Source organism: Lemur catta, chromosome 11 (genome assembly GCF_020740605.2).
Source record: "Lemur catta isolate mLemCat1 chromosome 11, mLemCat1.pri, whole genome shotgun sequence".
NCBI lineage: Eukaryota > Metazoa > Chordata > Mammalia > Primates > Lemuridae > Lemur > Lemur catta.
This window is the reverse complement of record NC_059138.1, coordinates 37,120,811-37,142,838: the sequence shown is the minus strand read 5'-3', so window position 1 is coordinate 37,142,838 and position 22,028 is coordinate 37,120,811. Positions and strand designations below refer to the sequence as shown.

Genomic DNA, 22,028 nt, shown 5'->3' with positions numbered 1-22,028 from the left:
GGGATATGTAGTCCAACCGGTTCCTCCGCCTGCAATTTCCCAGAGCTAAGGCTCAAGGCTGAGACTACCAACCCACAATCCATTTCGGGGGCATAGTTTGGCTCGGGTCCCCGGAGTCTCGGCGCTAGTCCAATCCAAAGCACTTACCCTAATGATTGACGCGCCGTCTTCGCCAGTAAACACAACACAAAAGTCAATACATGCCCGCCCCCTGAGACGGACCATGGAATCACCCAATGGGAATGGAGAAGGACCGAATGGCAGATCCACAAACCAATAAGAGGGCGAAAGAGCTGGGCGGAGGCTCAACCCCCGGGGGGTTAAGGGGAGGGGGAAGACGAAGCTTGAAAGACTTGGTAATGGCGACGGGTTTGGTAAGTAGGAAAGTTTCGGTTGAGGAGTAAGAGTGGCGGCGGGAGCGGTAACGCTCGAGGGGGAGGCCGGCGGCAGTCGGAGAGGGGGTACGCGAACTGTTGGTGGTGTTGTCGCGGCCAGGGCGGCCCGTGCCTGGGCTGCCGGCACTCCGGGACAGGTTTGTTGTCTTTCAGTTCGGGAAGGGGTGGGGGTGGGGAAGGGAGGGGCAGGAGCCCGGGGGATCGGGCCGCCGGGCGAGCTCGGGTCGGCGTTCCTCCTCCTCGAAGGGCTGCCCTCCAGGTGCGGGCAGTTAACCCCCCGACTACTGCCCGCAGCGAACCCACGGGACCGGCGCCTCCCGCGAGCTCACCTGGGCTTCGCTGCGGCGGCGGCGCAAGGGGGTCTTGGGGCGGGGGCTGGGAGGAGACAGGACGAGGACAAGGCGCCGGGCCAGGTTGCGCGGTGGGTGGCCGGGCCGGGTGTGGAGATGGGGCGGGCAGGGGCGGGGGAAGGGGCCGACGCGGCGCCGGGGCTGCCCAGGAAAGTTTGACTTAAACTCTTCGCTTGTGGGCGGAGGGTCGGAGGTTGGCGGGGGATGGGGGGCCGGCTGGGGGTGGGGGACCCCTGGTGAGGCACCGCCTCCTTCTGGGCTGAAAGGGGCTCGGGCCGAGCTGGGAAGCTCGCGGAGCCGCTGGGCCCCGGGGCTCATTGTTACGCAGTTCGAATGAATGGGCTCCGAGGCGCCTGCGCGGTGGGGCTGAGCCGAGGGGAAAAACAAGCCCCGAGTCCAGGCTGCGGTCACATGATGGGGGGAAGGGAGGGGAACGCGATGAATGGCGAAAGAGGGTGGGGGATGGACTTGGCGTGAGTCGGGAGGCGCTGCTCTGGGTGACCCAAAGAGGAGGCTTGGCAGGCGCTTCCAGTCTCCGCCTTTTAACCTATGCTGCCGCTGCGGGCAGATTGAAACAAAACAAAAAAGAATTCCCGGCGAAGTCGACAGCCAGGTTTTTGTAGCTTTAAACGCTGTGTGCTGTTTAGGGGATTTCACTCTCCGCTCTGCACTTTACAGTCTCTTAGAGTTCATTCTTAGGGAGTTTTCAGCTAGAGTCGTTTTTAGAAGGAGCATTGACAGCAAGGCAATACTCAGGGGTTTTGTGTTTTTTTAATTTTTGGCTCGGGGTCTCATCGGTGCCAGGATGAGAGGAGGGTTAAAAAAAAAAAAAAAGGGAGTTGTACATTCTGGGAGACGGTGGAGTCCTACCAACAGCGCCCATGAAGTGCTTTAGATTTATTTCTCTCTAAATAGCAGCAGTAGGATGATTCCTAACAGTGGTTTGGGAATTAAAGTTACCTTTTGAGAATTAGAATAATGTTAACATTTGTAAATACTCTTCTGTTGTTTTACTGTTGACAGTGGTCTGAATTTGTAACCTATTTGTACTTTTGGTTTTGGTCTTGGCCTTTTTTTTTTTTGGTTTGTTTTGGCTGTTGCCTTTGCTTTATCTTGCAAAAGAGTGTTCGGGGTCATCTGTTGATTTCCTTGATTAAACTCAGTTTTTGCTAGGTAGGCAATATTTGACAAAGTTTTACGGAAATTTGAATTACATTAAGAAGAATTAAATCCGTTCCTTAAGGTTTTTGAGCTATTTTATATTTTTGAGGAAGCCATTTAACCATTTTGAAGCAAAATATTGTTTGTTCTAACGAGTAATAAATTATAGAATGGAATTTTGATTTCAACTTTCTAGTTTTAATTTTGTTTAGCTTCACAAACCCAAGTACCTTTTCGTTCTGCCTGGAAAAACCTTTCCTCTTTGTTCACTTCTCAAACTGCTAGTTAAAAGGATACTTTCTCCCAGGATTTCCGACAGACCTGTCTTCCCAATTTGAACATGATACTGTCACTTTAAGAGTTGTTTCCTCTACTACGTCTTAACTTCTTTGGATTCTTTCCTCACTAATTCAAGTGCCCAGTGAAGATGGCACTAGGCTTGGACTTAATGAATGAACAAACGGTTGTGCCCTGAAGGTTCTTCAGGGTGAATTGTAAGCTGGTCTTTTGTATATGCTTGAAATGAAAATATCAGTACTCCCCCCCTCCCCCCCCCCCGTAAATTATCCATAAGAAGTTACTGCCATGTAATGAAACAATGTCAGGTATTTTATATGTTTTCCTTTAAGTATGAAAGTGAATATTTACTTAGAATGGAAAACCAAATCACTACAAATTTTAAAAAATTTAATACTGACAAATACCTGTTTATCACAAAATTCAGGGAAAAAATGACATTGTTCTTGTTTATTAACTGCCTGACATTAGTAATAGTCACATTTTTTCATACTTTGATCTGCATTTAATTTGCTTCATGTGGTTTCTACTCATTTTCTATAGAGAATAGAAAAATAATTTTCTAATATAGTTGATTGAATTTTTAAAAGTTACTGATTATAGCTTAGAAAAGCTTTTTTCACAAGTTGTTACAGGCAATGTGAAAATGTTTAGGATTGCAATCAAGTTTAGGACAAGTTTCTTTAATAATATGAAATTTTAGATGATTTTAAATTTGTCTCACGTGACTCATCTTCACAATTTGAATTGACAATACTCTTTTAAACAGCTGTACATGGCTGCTTACATAGTTGTAGTACGGGTTTCCTTTTGTCTTCATCAATATAGCGTTTCATGTTGAATGAGCATCCAGCACAGGCAAGGATGTGGATGTAATATCTTTTACACCTACAATAATGCTGATAGGTACTAGTCTCATTTACAAATAAAACTGAGGCATAGAGGTTAATTTGTTCTGGGTCATAAAAGTGGTAAGTGACCAAAACAAACCCACTGTGGAGTTGTCTTTTTTTCTTAGCTCAGTGGCAAACTAGAGTTGTAGAAAAATTTCTGTGAAATCTTTTGTTTGAAGAAGTGTCATTGAAAATATTCTAAAAGAACAGCATTAAGGCCTCACAGATGGTTTTAATGTAGAAAGTTGCATTTAATATATTAATAGTTTGTCATAAGGAGGCTTGTTTTAACTTGTAATATGTAATTTTGAATACCTCAGTTCCTCCTTTCAGAGATAGAAATTAATTGCAAACTACCTTCTTTTCACCCGCTTTTTCAAAATAATTTGAGCATATAGTCTGGACTGGGTATGGAAGTTCTTCAGGATTAGGGGAGAACATATAGAAGATCTTGCTGTGAAATCCGTAATGTCCGTGGAAAGGTAGGGAGGAATTCAGAGGAGAATAGACACTTGAAAGCAGGAGTCTAACCTATGTTGTTCTATACCTTTTGTCCTTTTCCCCTTCAGTTCTCCCTTTCAGAAAGAAAATGGTCCCATTTAGTCACCAGAGTTCTGTTTTCTTCATCCATAATAATACTTTGTTCACAGAGCTGTTTTGAGTTTAAAATTAGATGAAGTATGTGGAAATGCTCTATAGGTAGGCATGTCAGTAGGTAGCCTTTTGTGAAACCTACTTTCTTCCTCCTTCATTGAAAGACTTAACTATTTCTAGTCCTTTCTTCCTCTCCTTTCTTAGGATTTTGTGGATATTTGTTTCTAAGAGTTTGAATAACAAAAGCAATAGGGCCTTCCCATAAAATAAAATTTGTAATATCGAACATAAGATTTCAAAGAACAGCTGGTGGAGAATTTTACTCTTCCCTGTGAGAATCACTAATTCAGTGAAGAGATGACATGTGCAAAGTTAACTAAAATACAAGGCAAGCTGTGTTGAATCCTTCAATACCAAAGCAGTATACAAAAGCATGAATGAACAATAGGGTTAGCTCTACCAGGAGATATTTGAAAGAGGAGCTTGTTTATCAAAATGAGTATGTAATTGGTGTATGCAGGGGAGTATTACTGAGTAAGGACTTTTCTAGTATTCCTTTACTGTATTAGAGGCCTTGCTTGCTTCCCCCAAAACAGTTTGATGTGTAGGGAATAAAAAAGACAGAAAACTTAACATTTGTATAAAATTTTGAATTTTGTTTTCAAAATTTAATTCCCCGAATAGCCTTGTGAGGTAAGTAGAGGTACTGTGAGGCTGAGATTAAAGGACCTGTCCCAGTTTACACAGCCAGTAGGAGTGAAACTCAAGTCTGCTGTCTTTGCGTCCAGTTTCTCTTACTGTACAGTAAGTAGTTCTACAGTAGCAAAGCTTCGTTATCTCAAGACCTAACTTTGGATAGCCTTGAGCAATGAGAGGTGCAAACACATCGAAACTTAAGTTCAATAAATATTTGGTCCCTTTTGTTATTTATAGGTGGCTCTGTTTTGAAATTAAAATGATGTTTTTTTCCAACTTCATTTAAGGAGTGTTGTGATGGGGTGGTGGTAGATAACTAAGCAAGGTGCTGAAGAAATGATAGAAGTTGCAAGGAGATGTTAGTGTACTGTAAATGGGGAATGTTGGACACTGCAGAATCTGCTGATGGGGAAGAAAAAAATCTACCTGGGAAGAATGAGGAAACCAAAGAGGTCTGCAGAGGGAGGGGAAAGACAAGACAAACTACAACTGTGCTTCTGTGGACCCCAGGAACAGCACTGTTCATACACAGAGGATAGCTCTGAAGAGAGAGATATGTGTAGTGCAACTTCTGAATTTCATAATAAAGGTAAAAAACGGGAAATTTTTCAAGTTTACCCCACTCACATCTGTGAAGCATAGTACTGACGTTCATAAAGATTTTGGATCAAGATAGGTTAAATTATGTTCTGATGTTGGAAAGATTTCTTCGGAAAGAGTTAACATTTGCTATCAAACTATTAATATTAGCTGTTTAAAGAACTCACATAGTATGAGTAGTTCCTCTCTTAGGAGTTACTAAATAAGGAATCTACATTGATACTGCCGATTGCCTTTTCTTTTCTGAGAACCCTTGCAAGGGAAGCTGGAGACAGGTGGCTTACATGGACAAATTGGGAATGAGTGTTCTCTGTGTTTTTAATATACCCTCCTTAAAGTATGTTACAGATGTTCCTCATAATGATGCAGCATTTATTTCAGTATGTATAGACTCAAAGAGAATGTTTTAAAGTGTAGTTCTGATCACGTCAGACCTCTGTTGAAAATCCTCAGTGGTTCTCCATTGTCTGATAATTGCTAATAATAATACTGGCCACTACTTTGAAGATTGCTTTGTGTTAGGTGCTGTTTTAAGCATTTTACATGATCTCACTGAGTTTTTATAACAACCCATGAGGAGGTACATTTATTATTTCCATTTTATAGATAAAACATGGAGATTATAAGTGAATTGTTCAGGGCACAAAGCTATTGTAAGTGGCACATCTGGTATATAAACTCACGCAGCCTGATTTAAGATTCCTTACTCTTGTTTCAAGGGGAAAAAAAATCAGTTTTCCTAAAGTAGAATTGAAGATCTGATCCTAGATTGCCTTTCCGTGTAGTATCCTCACAGCCTCAGGATCCATGACCGTCCTATTTTCTGGTGATATTAATTTGTACAGTTTTCTGATCTCATTCAGTACTTTGCCAGATGTATGAGTTTGCTCATGTGAGCTTGTCTCACTGGGAGACCTGTCCTCCTTTTTTTTTTTTTAACCCATTTATAATTAAGCCTTGCTCTGTAGGACTGTGATCATTGGCTTACATCTTTCCACTAAAGCGTAGATTCGTTGTGATTCATGAATAATTGTTCATTGTTGGGGTCCAACATTACAATTAGTATAATGCCTTGGTATGTATTAAATAAATGATTTTTTTTTTTTACTAAGTAGGAATTGAGTATATTATTTTTAGCCCAGTGGTTCTCAATACTTTGCACCTGAAAACAAACACACACAAATCAGTTCACAGGGCTGTACCCCAGCCAAATAAATCAGATCCTTTGGGGATAGTGCCTGAGTATCAGTTTGTTTAAAGCATACATGTGATTCTGTGTGCCACAGAGTTGAGTTGAGGATCACTGATTAAGCTAAATTTGCTTAATTCTCCCCCGCTTCCCCCAGGGAGAAGGTGGAGACTGAGAAATATGATTTCATACTTGAGAAATAGATTTGTGTTCCTAATCACATTTCCTCTAGCTACCAGTTTATGGGGAATTATTATATCCCAGGAGATTGGCTGTAACTGTATACTAAGACTGATTAATCAGTATATTGTACTAAACTTCAGAAGTATTAATTTCTTTCAAATGCCTCAAACATTTTTTAGATAGATAAATTGTTAATTTGCCTAAGTAATGGCATGATACATGACTTTTACTAAGATTTGTTGGATGACTTGTCATAATATTTCGCAGGGAGGAAACTGCTGAAACTGAGTAGCTGTCTGGTCTCCTGCTGCTAACAATGTATTTTCAATAACTGTTCAATTTAGGACATCAAAAACCTAAAATATGTATAATAATTGCCCTATGTCAATCTGGGGATAAAAAAATTAAAAGAAATCATTTTATATTTTTTCACTTTGTTTCAGTTCATCCTCACAACTACTCTAGGAGGAAAGTAGGGTAGGCCTCATTAGCCCTATGTTACAGATGAAAATATTACAGAGAAACTCAGTCACTTAGGTCATGTATTTAGTAAGTGATCAAGCTGGAATCAAAACCCGTGTTTCCTCATGTCTAACCCAGTGCCCTTTTCACTACGCCATAATACATCATATAATCAGTATTGAGCAAGGCTCTAACACACAGGGTAAGTTAGGTAATTTTTGAGGGGTAAGGCAGAAAGCTTCCAAAATAGAATATTAGAAATAAAGTAAGGCAATACACAATTTGGCTATATGTGTCAAGAACCTGGTATCTAGGAATCTAAAATATAATCAGATGTAAGAAAATAACTTTTAAAAATAAGTGTGCAAATCCAGTGTTTAGAAGAGTGAAAAAAATTGGGAATATCATATTTAGCAATAGGAGGGATAAATGAATTTTGGCACATTCTTTTGATATATATTATTTAACTCTTTAGATCTTTGCAAATAATGATAGTGAAAAATGCTTATGAACTTACGTTAAGGAAAAAGATATCACCTATAATAAGAAGTATGGAGAAAAAGTATGATTGTGGGAATGTGTACATGAAAAAAGAGATTGGATTATAATACACCAAAATGTCAGCAGTGTCTAAATCTGGTTGCTGGATTAGAAGTAACCATTATATTCCTTTTTTAAAAATCCTTTTTCATTTTCTTGTTCATTGATTGTGTATTTTCTAGTCAGGAAAACATATTTCATAGTCAAAAAGATTATGAGAAAGCCTTTGTAGAAAGAAATTTGTCAGCATCACCAGTGTTTATTGGTGATTGCATCATGGCCTAGATAGCTTATAAATACTAAGTAATGAACATCTTTTCATTGCAGTTTTGATCAGCCTGGGCTGAGATACTTTTAGTTACTTTTAACAGTGATATATTTTATTGTCTTTTTTTTTTTTTTTTAAAGAAATGGGATCTTGCTGTGTTGTCCAGGCTGGTTCAAACTCCAGGGCCCCAAGTGATCTCCCCCAGCCCCTCCCGAGTGGCTGGGACTACAGGCACAAGCTAATGTACCCGGTAGAACTTCTTTAAAAGTGGGATTTGGAGTAAAGCATGAGAAATCAGGAAGTTTTCCTGCTGGTGTCACTTATGTTAAATATAAATAACATGTTAAATAATTTGATCATTGTCCAAAGGCTGAGTGTAAAAGGTATAACCACATTTCCCCTTCATAATAAAATTTAGTCGGTGGACTTTGCTGAGAAATTACTTAAGTCTATTAACCTGTATTATTCTCTTCCTTCTGATAACTTTGTAGGCTTGATGAAGGTAGATTTACTAGTTTTTTAAATTTCCTATGATTGTTATTCATCTTTTTAGGAGTAATAGGCTATTTAGAATGACAGGTATCTTTTTATTATGGCTAGGTCCCAAATTCTCATTAAGAAAACCTAAGAACATTTTAATTTTTATGAGAATTATATGTGGCTGTTTTAAGAAACTTTCTTACATGAAATAGAATATTCCTCCAGTCTTTTTTAGTTTTAGAAAATTTAATTTTCTAAAGAAAATTTAATTTTCTTTTGAATTTGAAAGGACAACTGGGAAAAAAAGTTTCATTAGTCTTAGTATCTGCATCTGAAAGGGGAGTTACTATGTTAAAGAAATAAAAGTATGTATATCTCTATTATGTATCAGAAAAGACTTTTGTAAATTGAAGATATTAATCTTTTGGGATTCAGGTCTAATTTATTATTGAGTACACAGTTGTAGGCCAAGGTATAGAGAGTCATCCTGGTCTAAAGGATTTGAGGGAGATATAAATGGCAATGTATGATTAAGTTAAAAATGCAGCATTGTGATGTCTCTGATTTTATGCTTATATAATGTCCGAATTGCATGATTTGACATTTTTTCTTGTATTGTTTTTATTTTAAGTCGGAGCACCATAACATGGTGTGGGAAGTGAAGAGAAATCAGATGCCTAATGCAGTACAGAAACTCCTGCTGGTAATGGACAAGAGAGCTTCAGGAATGAATGACTCATTGGAGTTGCTGCAGTGTAATGAGAATTTGCCATCCTCACCTGGATATAACTCCTGTGATGAGCACATGGAGCTTGGTAAACAAAATTAAAAGTTATTTAGGAGTCTAACTAAGATTCAGATTAATTTTCATGTTTAGCTAGCTTCTCCACCAACCTTGACTGGCTAGAAAAGTATGTGAAGTTTTTGTATGTTAGGAATTTTCCACATTCTTTTGTTATTGTTTTTAAAATATTAAAACCAACATGAGTTTGAGTTATTTATGGTTATCATAGAGACTCATTTACAGATTATTAAACTAAACTGTTTTGCTTTGTGTGAATAGATTGGACTATTAAACACCTTAGGGAAACCTCACTTGGTGGGTTTTTAAAAGATAATACTTTTGAAGTATCCTCCCAAAAAACTCAGTAAATTATGCTTAGCCATTTTTCATGTCTGATTTGTTAGTATAATGGAGAAATTACAGTGGACTCTTGAGGGTCTGAATTTATGGTTATCATTGTTGCTGAGCTACTCTAGAGATAAATGTGAGACACAGAAATATGGTTTGTTGAGGTATGTTTTTGAATTACATTACTTTGAGGCTGGTGTTCAAGAATAAATAGCTAATGAATGACCTTGGCTTCTGCCCAGTTTTTTAGCTTCGCTTTGTCCCCATTTGATGTAGTTTTCCTTAATGTTGATGAAAACCCTGAGGAGAAGATACGACTATCTTCATTTTACAAATGATGAAATGGAGGGGATTATGTCCTATAGTAATGTTTGGAAATTTGGGGATCCTGAAGATCTTGGGACATAACCTGTTTGAATGCCAAGGATTTTTCTGGGCCCTGATATTTATTAAGTGGTGGTTACTGTTGAGCAAGGAGCACCATTTTTATCAAGTAGTTGATTCTTCACCATCATGTCTTTGGTTTCAGGAGGAACTCAGAGCCCAGTCAAAACCTTATCCCTTCTACCCATGACTTCAGTTGAAAAGCAGTTAATTTCCTAAACTTGAAAGACAGAAATGAAACTTTTAAAGTAAATAAAGAAATGATGGTTAAAGGAAGAACGTTGGCAATGAGGGACGGGAAATAGCTACACCAGCTACAATGAAAATTGTAGGGTCGAATGATTCTAAATTAGTTTGGTGTTCTAGAACTCCTTGGCTGCTTCATGACTCCATAAAAGGAGTCGGTTTTATGAATGGATATCTTAAACTAGTATTTTTAATTAAGGCATTTTGGTTTTAGTAGATTACTTTGGAATATTTGCCCGAATAGGAATTATGTGTACTTTCATAGTAACATTTAGGAGACTAGAAGTTTCCTTGACTTGTATATTTAAGGGGACTCAATGGATTTATAGAGTTAATAGATGTTTCATAGAGGGGATTTTTTTTAGGCCTGTAAGATGCTTTTTCTTTCTGCTAGATTTTCTTTTCTTTTTTTTTTTTTTATTTAAAGAATTCAGTATTTTGGAATTCACTGTTCTTTATAGTGTCTGTAGGCTCAGAGTGTACATGAGTGGTACTTGGGCAATATTTCTAGTTTTCTCTGTTGGGGAGCTGAAAGTCTTATTATGAACTACCTTTTGGCAATGCACTTCCAGGAAAAATTAGCTAATAAACATTCCCAAGTTCTTATTAAAAATAAATACTATAACACAGAATTGTGTAAATTATACCTAAAAATTTATATAATTTATAATCTCATTTATGAAAATTGTTTTCATTATTATAGTAATCTGTTTAACAAGTTAAGTAATAAGTACATATGTATACACATAAAATGCCCTTTTCCTCAATAACATGCTAGTGTAAAAATGTGTCAGACGTATATGGGTCACTCCCAGGTGAGGTACAAAAAACTGGGGGGGAAAAGGAGAGGACACAAACTGAACTCTGTTTTTCCAGTTTATGAACAGTTGTGGTAATTACATGGTTTAGGTAGTGAAGTCATTACTACATTTACATTTGTTGGGTTTACTTTTCTTTTAGGCTCTCTTGACTCTTAAATGTACAAGGTGTCATTTGTTAAGTTGAAGGTTGTTTCATTTCAGAAAATGTTTTGAATTTAATTTTGAATTTATGATTTTCCTCTCACAAAAGCAAGTAGCTAAATTTGAGGACTTTTCTTCCAACTACAATTATAGTATTATTCCTGTATTAGTAATTTCCTTCTTATAATTTTGAGTGTGCTTATTTGCAGATGACCTTCCTGAACTTCAGGCTGTTCAAAGTGATCCTACCCAATCTGCCATGTACCAGCTAAGTTCAGATGTTTCACATCAAGAATATCCAAGACCATCTTGGAACCAAAATACCTCAGACATATCAGAAAATACTTACCGTGAAAATGAGGTAGATTGGCTAACAGAATTAGCAAATATTGCCACTAGTCCACAAAGTCCACTTATGCAGTGCTCATTTTACAACAGGTAGGAGCAGTGATTATATTTTTATTTAAAAATTCTATCATCATAAAAAGCTATTTAAATTTTTTCCAGTTTTAGAAGCAATAATGCTGTTAACCATCTAATGGGTAGTTAAATTAGAACTTAAAGTCATTAGAATTAAGCTCTTTGTCTTACAGTGATCAAAGAATTATTTCATTCAATACCATGATTTCATATTTTGAGAATTAGATAAAGGGGATAATGAGAACAATAGAATAAGAAATATTTGTAAATGTTTAAAAGTCATCAAAAAATAAATTCGACCAAGACATACTTTCATTATATATTTCTACTTTGTATTTGTCTAAAGAACAATAGTTGTAATAAACATTATGTTTTAAACTTTTATCAACCTTGAGTTTGGTTCCTTTTGGTCTAGGTTTGTTTCTTCCACAGTGTATGTGGCCTTACTTTGCTTAATTGTTTGCTATTTCTAAAATTTGCTAATGTTAAAATCTTGAACTTTTAAAAGTAGACTCCCATTGGTAAAAACCATTGTTTCATATATCCAGACCAGAATTTAAGAAAATGAGTTATTGTGCTGTGAACTTATGGAAGCTTCCATAAGAAGCTTCCGAGGGAGACCTAAGTGGATAGCATTTCATTATTTATCCCTAAAAAGACATGGAAAAATATGATAGTTTGTAAAGAAGAGAGATGCCCAGATTTGCACTCCTGTGGGTGGAAAATGGTAGACCAGAGTTCATACTAGGTGATGTAGGAACAACTGTGAGTTTTGGTGGTGGTCCTAAGTTAGTGGAATGCTTTGCAGAAGAATAAATTTTTTAGGTATGAAATTGCAATTTTCTTGCAACCCATTAAGTTATGCTGCTTTTTTTGTGTTTAGCAGGATATTGATCTCGATTATAGCAAATTCAGTTTCATTAATTTCAGTTTACTTTCATGTCATTTTCCACAGGAAAGAAAACTTCCTTTTCAGAGTACCTTATAGTCCTAGTTTTCATTGCAGTCTTAATAGTCAAAAAGCTAAAAATTCTTTGACATTTTTGAAAAAAACCAACCCTGATTTAACTATCAAACTTTTTTCCATCTCTAATTTAGAGATACTACTTTTCATTTTTCACAGCAAAATCATGAGAATTAATAATAGAGTTTATGGAAAGTGAGTAGACCCTTCAGAAGAAAATCAGTATAAAGACAGACATAAGGAAGAGAGTAGCTCCCTGAGGATGTAATTTCATTCTCTGCAGCAAGACATTCTGCTGTCTTGCCTGCCTTCTAACACTATCCCTGGCTGTTCATGCAACTTCTTGTAGAGTGTTAAACTTATGTTAGTTATTGAGCTTTGGATGACTGAAGTGATAACTGTGGTACCAAGGGGTTGAGGACAGGTAAAGTTTTTATTATCCCTGAATAGATAGAGGGATGAAGAAACTGATGGTATTAGTGCTTAGACGTGTTTAACATGTTAATTTTCACAGAACATGTAGGCCATGTACATTTTAGAGGATCACATTGTTACATATGTTTTAAGTGATTAAACAGAAGAACTGGTAGAACTCACATTCTTTTATTTATTAGTCATGAAGTCAGGGATGAACAAAAAGAATTTTTAGCAGTTTGGCCATTCTTTAGTATTTGATCTATATCTAAATGTACAATAGTAAAAGGATGGGCAATCTTTGGGCAAAGATAAAATACTCAGCATAAAATTTGAAATCCAAAATTGATTGGAGAATATGCTAAAATACATGGAAATTTGAGGGGCTTTTTATTTAAGGAGTGACATGAACATGAAAGCAAAGTACAGTTTTGTAGATCTTTATTTTAAAATAATTTCTGCAAAGGTATAATGAAAATGTTAATGAGGATAAAATAAAAATTGAGGGGCCAATAAAATATCTCAGGAAATAAAGGAAGAATAGGAAAGATGTCCCTCCTCATCTTTTGTAGAAGAGAGTTGGTACAGACATGCATCAGCTTGTTTTCTGATAAGGACCAAATGCCTATTTGGTATCTTGCAGGATTGTCCTGACTGGGACCTTGCGATGGCTTTCCCTTCTGGCCTTGCTGTCTTCCTTTCTGCTTCCTTTCTGGACTCCTGAGTCCATGCACATTAACAATCATCCTTTATAGGCTTGTTTCTCACTGTTACGCCACCCATGAATTATCTGATCTGTCTGTGAGGGAAGGATTTGAATATCTTCTTCGGAACGCCATATATTCTAAAGGCAGTACTGCCTGATAAAGAGACTTGTGGTGAAAAGTGAATTTTTTTTTCTTAAAGTTGATCCTTGAAGGAAAATAACTAGACCTGTTGCTTTTCAACAGGTCTGTATTAGAAAACAAAAAATAGTGTCCAGTTACAAGGAGGACAAATAGGCTGCTCTCTGCTAAAATAAGTTTAGGCATTTTTTTTAAGGGGTAGTTCTTTGGTTGGTATATAATGAGTTCATTGTTGGTCATGTTAAGCTTAAATGCTTTATTATACTGAGGCTTACTGAAAACATCAAAGTAGATGAAAAAAATGGATGGGGAACCCTGCATGGGGGTATTATTATTCATGAATGAAAATATGCACATTTATACATATTGATATAAAAATGAATGGGATAAATAAAGAGTAGTAGTAATTTAAAATACATTCTCAAATCTGGGAAAAAATGGTGTTTAAAATGTGTGAGGAATGTTTGGGTAAGGAGTTTAGTTAAGGTACAGCATATTATAGATGGAATCTTACTGTCTTTACTAGTTTACCATAAGCATCTTATATGTAACAATGTTGGCCCTTCAAATATGAAGTTCTTTTCATCAAAAGGAAGGATCTACTTTAAGGACCTATGCTTTACGGTTAAAACTGCTGCTTTATTTTAGATCATCTCCTGTACACATCATAGCTACTAGCAAAAGTTTACATTCCTATGCACGCCCTCCACCAGTGTCCTCTTCTTCAGAGAGTGGGCCAGCCTTCCCTCATCACCACTGGAAGGAGGAAACACCAGTAAGACATGAAAGGGTGAGTTTATTTATGAGGTTAAACTTCTATGAAGTTTGTGTAACAGTTGAAGTACATTAACTTTCCCCACCTAAGAAATTCTTTTGGAGCACATACAAATGGGAAATAGTATGTTTTAATGTTCTGTTAATGATCTGGATTCAGTTTTATAAACAACTCTATTAACCGTTAGGAAAGTTTATTACTAATGGGAATGTACATTTAATTAAAACTTCCAAAAACTTCGGTTTTCGAAGGCATTGTATTTTTCTCTAAGTTTAGAATGATTAATTTATCCACTAATAAGAAATGTGAGCTTAAGAACTGGGGATAAAAATGGTTATTAAAAGATGCATTTAAAAAGCAAAAATAAAAAAAGGTGATAATATGTTTCTCTATAGGCAAATAGTGAGTCAGAATCTGGCATTTTCTGCATGTCCTCCCTGTCAGATGATGATGATTTGGGATGGTGCAATTCCTGGCCTTCAACTGTTTGGCACTGTTTTTTGAAAGGTAAAAGAAAAAATACTTTAATTATTTACACCTAACTTGTGTTGCACACTACTCACACATCTAATATTTATTTTCTACTTAAAACTTTAGGCACACGATTGTGCTTTCATAAGGGAAGCAATAAGGAATGGCAGGATGTTGAAGATTTTGCTAGAGCTGAAGGCTGTGACAATGAGGAAGATCTGCAAATGAGTGCTCACAAGGTTGATTTAAAATTCTTTTAAAAATTTTTCAAAATCTTTCTGAATGAAACATAAAGATTTATTGCTAATCTACAGAATAGCCTCCATTTACTTAATATGTAAATGACATCTTACATTTTAGGTATAGGTTTTGTAGCCGCTCATTGTTGCTTAACTTGATAGGGAGGACAATGATTTTGGGTTTACCTTTCTAATTATGCTTTCTTGAATGGAAAAAGTATATTACTTAGCGATTTTTATGTTTCATACATTTTATATTGGGAAAAACTAAACTGACATTAAACTGACTAAACTGACATTAAAAATAAATAATAAATAAACTAACCAAAGCCTTTTCTTAGGTAATCTACAAAATGGTTAATTCCCCTGTGGATAATTGAGAGTTGATTATATTAAGTTACTTTTAAAATGGCTCCATAAAACACTAGCATTTTCTAAGTTCATGAGCAAAAGCAGTAGTGAGCAACATTATGATAAATATCAATTGACACCTTTCACTTTGAAATCTTTAATTTCTCCATCTCCCCCGTAGGCACAGAAAACCGGTATGTGAAGTGTACTTGTTTAAAATTCCTTTTTTGATCCTGCTCTTACTATTGAGTCTCTTGAGAAAAATAGTCCTGACTTGGCTGCCTTCATTTTTCCCTCCTTGCTGTTAATCTTCATTCTGGTAAAGTTCATAGTAGTCTGACTTTGGCCTTTGCCACTCTACTAAAATCTAAGAGGTTACTAGCTTTAGTCTAATTTCTAGGACCAGAGACTTCTGCTTGTTCTGTTTGACATCTCTGCAATTTTTGACACATTGGGTTCATTCCTGACATTGTCCTTTGATTTGTGTAGCATAGCATAGCAGTCTCCCAGTTCTGTCTTGTTGACTGGGAGCATGTCTGCTGAATGAAGACAAGGTTTGGCCCTCTTCACTCTCCTCACCAGTTCCTCTCTGCTGATAATGTCCACAGCACTTCCACAGTGTCAGGTGGAAGGCACTCTGGACTTAGAGTCAGGAAACCTGGGTGCTCTTTCTAGCTCTTACTGCAGCTATCTGTGTAACTGGCCTTAGGCAGATTGTTAACCCCTCTGGGTGTTGGCTTTGATCTGTAAAATGGGATTGGATTAGTTTTAAGGTCTCCGGTAGCTCTAAGAATTAGAAGATTTTGTAATTTAGTTATTTCCAAATATATGTCTATAGCCTTCACCAGCACATTTCCAACTGCATGTTAGACATCTCTACGTAACAGTTGGTTCTTTAAACTTAGCTTAGTATGACCAAAACTGCACTCAACTTTTTCTTCCCCTTCCTAGCTTGCTTTTTCCCTGTTCTTCTTTTACAGTTAATATTATCCTTCTTGATTGCCAGATTGAAAACCCCTGAAGTTGTCTTTTGCTATTCCCGTTGCTTCATATGCAGTTGATTCTATTTCTGTAAAGATTTTTAACAATCATCCTCTCTCATTCATAACTTTGTTGATGTACTAGTGTAATAATGATTGGATACTATAGCTAAGTATTGGCATGTTTGTCTTGTTTTTCTGTGTGATTTAAGGATTTAAGGGTGAGGATCATGTCTTGTTAATGTTTGCATTTTCAGAGCCTACCTGGTATGTACTAAATGCTCAGTATTCATTGAATTTTAATTTAGTCTGGTTCTGCCACCACTGCACTTGTCAATTCAGGACTATACTAGGTATCTCTCATTATATCCTCAAATAATTGAATATGAGATTCCTTCTTATTCTGCAGTCATTATCATCATCTTCAAATTGACAATCATATTAATGAAGATACTTTAATTGACTTCCCAATACCTTCTAAGTAAAAAGTTTAAGCACTTTGCCCGTCTTTAAGAGCCCTCTACAAATTGGCCTTTCCTGTTTAGCCTTATTTGCCCAAATCTGAACTCACCTTGTATTTTTAGCAAATACTCAGCACTCCCCGCAAAAAGTTAATTACAACTGTTCTGGTGCAAAACCTGTTCTTATTTCTACCTTTCTGAATTGCATTGTTCTTTTAAATCCCAGTTCAAAGGAGAATTGAAAGTCCTCCCTAATCTTCCTTTTGGAATTAACAACTTTCTTTATAAACTCCATCACCACTATTTGTATGTGAATTAAAGTGTTTACTCCAGTCTAGTTATTTATTTGTCTTTCTTCATTACTGAGTTGAAAGATCTTTAAAGGCAGGCATCCTGCGTGGGTATTTTTACCTTTTTCACAAAGTCTTACATGTAATGGAAGCTTCACTGTGTGTTGAATTGAACATTTCCAATTCATTCACTCTATGCATATATTTTCAGGGCTATGGTTCTGATGGTCTAAAGTTGTTATCACATGAAGAAAGTGTATCATTTGGCGAGTCAGTACTGAAGTTGACTTTTGATCCTGGTACAGTAGAAGATGGTTTACTTACTGTAGAGTGTAAGCTGGACCACCCTTTCTATGTTAAAAATAAAGGTAGGGCTTTAACTGAATTTGTAGTAACTTTTTAAAGAAAGCTTCTTAAATCTGTAATTATGTCTGTGGCTTTGATGATTAAAGGAAAAAAAAATTTGGAGGGAAAATTTCTTTCAAACTACATAAAACTACCATAGGAAATGCTTATAATTATACTTAATGGTGCTTAAGTATCTTAGCAGTAGTCAGGTGGAATTCAGCTTCCTGAGTCTGAGAAATTTTTAGATTCATGTAGCATACTATAATAAGCTCTCTGTTATCTCCATATAGTTTGGGGAATGAAGTGTGATGATAATCACATTTTCGTTAAGGGCTACCAATTCGTTAAGAGTTACCAAATATGCTATAAACCAAACTCGCTCTTCAGAGCCTTATTATAATCACACCATGTTAAACATAATTTGATAATTCAGAGACTATTTCATGGTCTTAGTCACTCAGCACTTTGAATAAATGATGATGATTGACATATCTACATATATTAATAAAGTACTGGATTAAACTAGTTTTGGGGAGCTTTTACGTTGTTGAAAGAAAATACTTGTACTACTTTATTGCAGATACATGACTTGTGTTAAAAAATCTCTTGGGACTTATTTTAAGAAATAACTTTTTAAGATACAGAAATGATATGTCTGTTGTAAAATAATTAGGGTGCTTTCTGTCAATCCTCATTCTTTATGCAACTATTGTTTAACTTTAGGTTGGTCATCGTTTTATCCAAGCTTGACTGTGGTACAGCATGGCATTCCATGTTGTGAAATTCATATTGGAGATGTATGTCTACCTCCTGGACACCCCGATGCCATTAATTTTGATGATTCAGGTGTTTTTGATACATTTAAAAGGTAATATTGGATTCTTTTTTTTTTCTGTTAAAGTTTACCCTTAATTTAAGAAATTATAAGAGAACTACTTAGAGGAAAGTATAAATATGATTAAATGAAAAAGTGTTAGGTAATTCAATTAATAGCTGATGGGGAGTTTTGCATATAGTTGGTATATAGGAAAATTGAATTTATAAGACATTTAGGATTAGATTAGAAAGAATATCACGTTATATAACCAGGAGTTTAATAGATAAGTTTTGATAGTTATATACATTAAAAAATCCAGGCAATGGGGCAACTGTTTTTAACCAGCCCATAAACCTCTTAATAGTCTGTGGTTTTTTTTTTTTTTTTTTAAGCTAACTGTATTATTTTTGGTAGTTAACTGTATCTTTGTTTAATATTCATTTTGACCAAGGGTGTTACATGATTTAACAAATAGTAAAAAATAGCCAAAACTTGACATTTTAGAGAGGGAAGCAGTTTTTCCTGACATTACATTGCGTGTCTTGCCTTTCAAGAAGGTTGACATACTGTCGCAGTTTATGAGACTTTCCTGGCGTTAGCACTGAAAATCCAGCATCTCTGGAAACCCCTCATTCCTAGACAAAGTGGGACAATTGGTCACCCTCCTCTTAGAAGGTACCTGGAGAAAGTCTGTGTGTAGATACCTGGGATTTAAAGACTCATTGTTTCTTTAAGGTAATTATGAAATCCATATCATGTATGGGCACTAATTAGTGCCCTGAGAATTCTTAAGAGTTCCTGCTGGCCTGTAGATTTTATTTCCTTCAATTTAATATAAATCAACTTTAAGGTTAATATATTTTATATATCATAAGTGAGACTAATAGTACTAAAAAAGCAAATAGCATAGAGCCTGGCACAGGCCATGTGCTCAATAAAAAATGTCTATAAAATTGTAAGCTCAATACTGTTCTGTTGAAAGCCTCATATCTTTGAAAAACTAGAAAAATGACACAGAATTTTAAGGGCGGATATTTTAAATATTCTTAGCATGTAGATCACTGATAACTCCTGTATTTTGGTTGAGAGAATAACCTGATAAAGCCAATTGTCTTCCAGAATTTTTTTTATCTTACAGAGGTGAATATCAGCAATTTCACTCTGTTACGTACCCTAGTGAAGTAAATTCTTGTAGATATGCTCAAGGAGATGTGTCAGTAAGTTCGTAGCTGAATTGCTGGTGATAGCAAAAATGTGTAAACAATAAAACTACCTATTAACTGGAGAGTGAATACATAAATTGTGATATAATCGTACAGTGGAATTCTTTTTTATCAGTGGAAAATGAATGAACTGTCACTATATACGTTAAAATATGGATCAATTTTTAAAACAATGTTAAGTAAAAATAAGTCTCAGAAGTAACAATGATTCTATTTTTATGGAATCATGTTCTTTAGAAATATATCTAATAAAAGTATAAATATAAGTATATAAGCTTTATATATTATATGTAATATACATTGTATAATCGTGTCAGGAGTCCTTCAAGACCACCCCCAGGTTTGATGATTTGCTGGGAGAATTCACAAGACTCAGCATATAGTTATGCTCATGGCTATGATTTATTATGGTAAAAGCATACAAAGCAATATAAGGAAAGGAAAAAGGGTGAAGTCTGGAGGAAGCCAAGCTTCCAGGGATCTCTCCCCGTGCTGATGCACAGGACACGGTTAATTCTCCCAGCAGTGAGTTGTGACAACATGTGTGAAATGTCTCTACCAGGAAAGCCTGTTAGACACTCAGCACCCAGGGTTTTCCTGTGCCTGGCACGTACCAAAATTCCAGACTTCCAAAGGAAAGTGGCTGTTCAGAGTAAACCATGTTGTTTGTACACACAGCTTAGGCATACTAAACTATCCTTATCAGTTGTGGGAATGATGGGAACCCTCCTGAAATCCTAGTTCTAGATGCCAGTCAAAGGCCAACCTTGTAAGAAGACCTTTGAAAAGATAGCAGTATTGAGTAATATTATTTTTATAATAAAATTATTGAAAGTAAGAGAATGATAAGCCATTCAGGAGAATAGTTATCTCTGGGGGTAGCAAATGAACTTAAAGTGATATTAGAAAGAAATGTCTTCTTAATTTGGATTGTGGGTTCACTGATATTTGTGTGCTTCATAATTTAGATATATGTTATATATTTTTACATGTTAAGTATCACATAGTGCAAAACTTTGCTTTTTTTTTTTTTTTTTTTGAGACAGAGTCTCATTTTGTTGCCCGGGCTAGAGTGCCTTGGCATCAGCCTAGCTCACAGCAACCTCAAACTCCTGGGCTCAAGCGATCCTACTGCCTCAGCCTCCCGAGTAGCTAGGACTACAGGCAGGCGCCACCATGCCCAGCTAATTTTTTCTATATATTTTTAGTTGTCCAGCTAATTTCTTTCTAGTTTTAGTAGAGACGGGGTCTCACTCTTGGCTCAGGCTGGTCTCAAACTCCTGAGCTCAAGCAATCCTCCCACCTTGGCCTCCCAGAGTGCTAGGATTACAGGTGTGAGCCACCGTGCTCTGCCTACTATCTGCTTTTTTGTAACTTTGCTTTTTAAGGCAAAAGGAAAAACTTGGCTGCCTAATTTCTGTTTTTCTGAGATGGGAAATTCTCATCACTTGATCCCACTGGATACTAATCCCTCTCAAGATGACCATGGTCACTGGTCTCATTTGACTGTTGAGTGGCTGTAATATAAAGCTCACCTTTCCCCTCCTGCAAAGGAGTGGAAATGGGCAATTTCATCCAGAAGAAACCATGAAAATGTTGAGAAACATGAAGTTGACTACAGTTTCTTTGTGGATTTGATTATGACTTGGGGGTTAAAGGATATAATATCTGGCATAGAAAGAGCAAGAAGGGAAAAGAAAGGCAGGGAGAGGAAACGGTCCAAGAGGGAACCCTAGAATAAATTCTTAGGTCTATTGGGGATTTGGGGCAAGCTCTTGGATCATGGTTTACAGGGAAGGACACTTGAGTGGTTTTAGCTTGGTAAGAACTGTAAGAAGTTAACAATAAGTTGATGAGCTCTTAAACCCAATTCAAAGCTCTACTATAGAAAGGAGGTTTCCAAGTGAGAGCGTACTTTAAAGAAGCCCTTTCTGAGACTTTTGTCAGTTTTGACTTTGTGAAGTTGACATTTCTATTCAGGTAATGTGATAATTTAACAGATTTATTAAGTGCTTATTATTAAGTGCCAGGTACTGTACATGTTAATTTATTTAATCTTCAATCCCTATTGATAGATTATATATCCTCATTCTACAGAAAGAAAAAGAGAAAGTTAGGAGAGGTTAAGGAACATGCCCAAAAGAAAGCCAATTATTGTCAGAATTAGGATTCAAGATAAGTAAACTGAGGCTAGATGGTTTATTTAACTTGCCCAAACATAGTATGACCCTGTCTCTACAAAAAAATAGAAAAAATTAGCTGGGTGTGGTCATGCACACCTGTAGTCCCAGTTACTGGAGAGTCTGAAGCGGGAGGATCACCTGAGCCCAGGAGTTTGAGGTTGCACTGAGCTGTGATGACGCTACTGCACTGTAGCCCGGGCACCAGAGCAAGACCCTGTCTATGAATGAATGAATAAATAAATAAATAAATTTATTTAACTTGCCCGAGGTCATATTGCTAATAAGTGGCAAAACTGGAATTTGAACCCAATTAAAATTTTACATTGTGTTCTCCAGAATTAATTTAAAAATGAGTTAGAATGACCACGCCTCTTCTTTTTCAGAAGTCTATAAAATGGAGATAATATTGGAAAAA

General features: G+C 36.5%; 1 protein-coding gene across 3 annotated transcripts in view; it reads left to right on the top strand.

Moving 5' to 3' along the window:
• Window positions 1-313: 313 nt before the first annotated feature.
• The window catches only part of HBP1 (HMG-box transcription factor 1), a 28,917-nt gene continuing 7,202 nt past the window's right edge, over window positions 314-22,028 (top strand). Inside the window, exons 1-8 of one of the 3 annotated variants that reach the window (XM_045565446.1) lie at window positions 314-374; window positions 8,740-8,923; window positions 11,042-11,270; window positions 14,124-14,265; window positions 14,646-14,757; window positions 14,848-14,960; window positions 17,254-17,410; window positions 18,114-18,258. In XM_045565446.1, coding sequence (XP_045421402.1) covers window positions 360-374; window positions 8,740-8,923; window positions 11,042-11,270; window positions 14,124-14,265; window positions 14,646-14,757; window positions 14,848-14,960; window positions 17,254-17,410; window positions 18,114-18,258 — 1,097 coding nt within the window. In that variant the 5' untranslated portion in view covers window positions 314-359. Of the gene's footprint in view, window positions 375-407; window positions 533-4,344; window positions 4,976-8,739; window positions 8,924-11,041; window positions 11,271-14,123; window positions 14,266-14,645; window positions 14,758-14,847; window positions 14,961-17,253; window positions 17,411-18,113; window positions 18,259-22,028 lie in introns of those variants that run through there. The other 2 variants (XM_045565447.1, XM_045565448.1) reach the window with 2 other exon arrangements.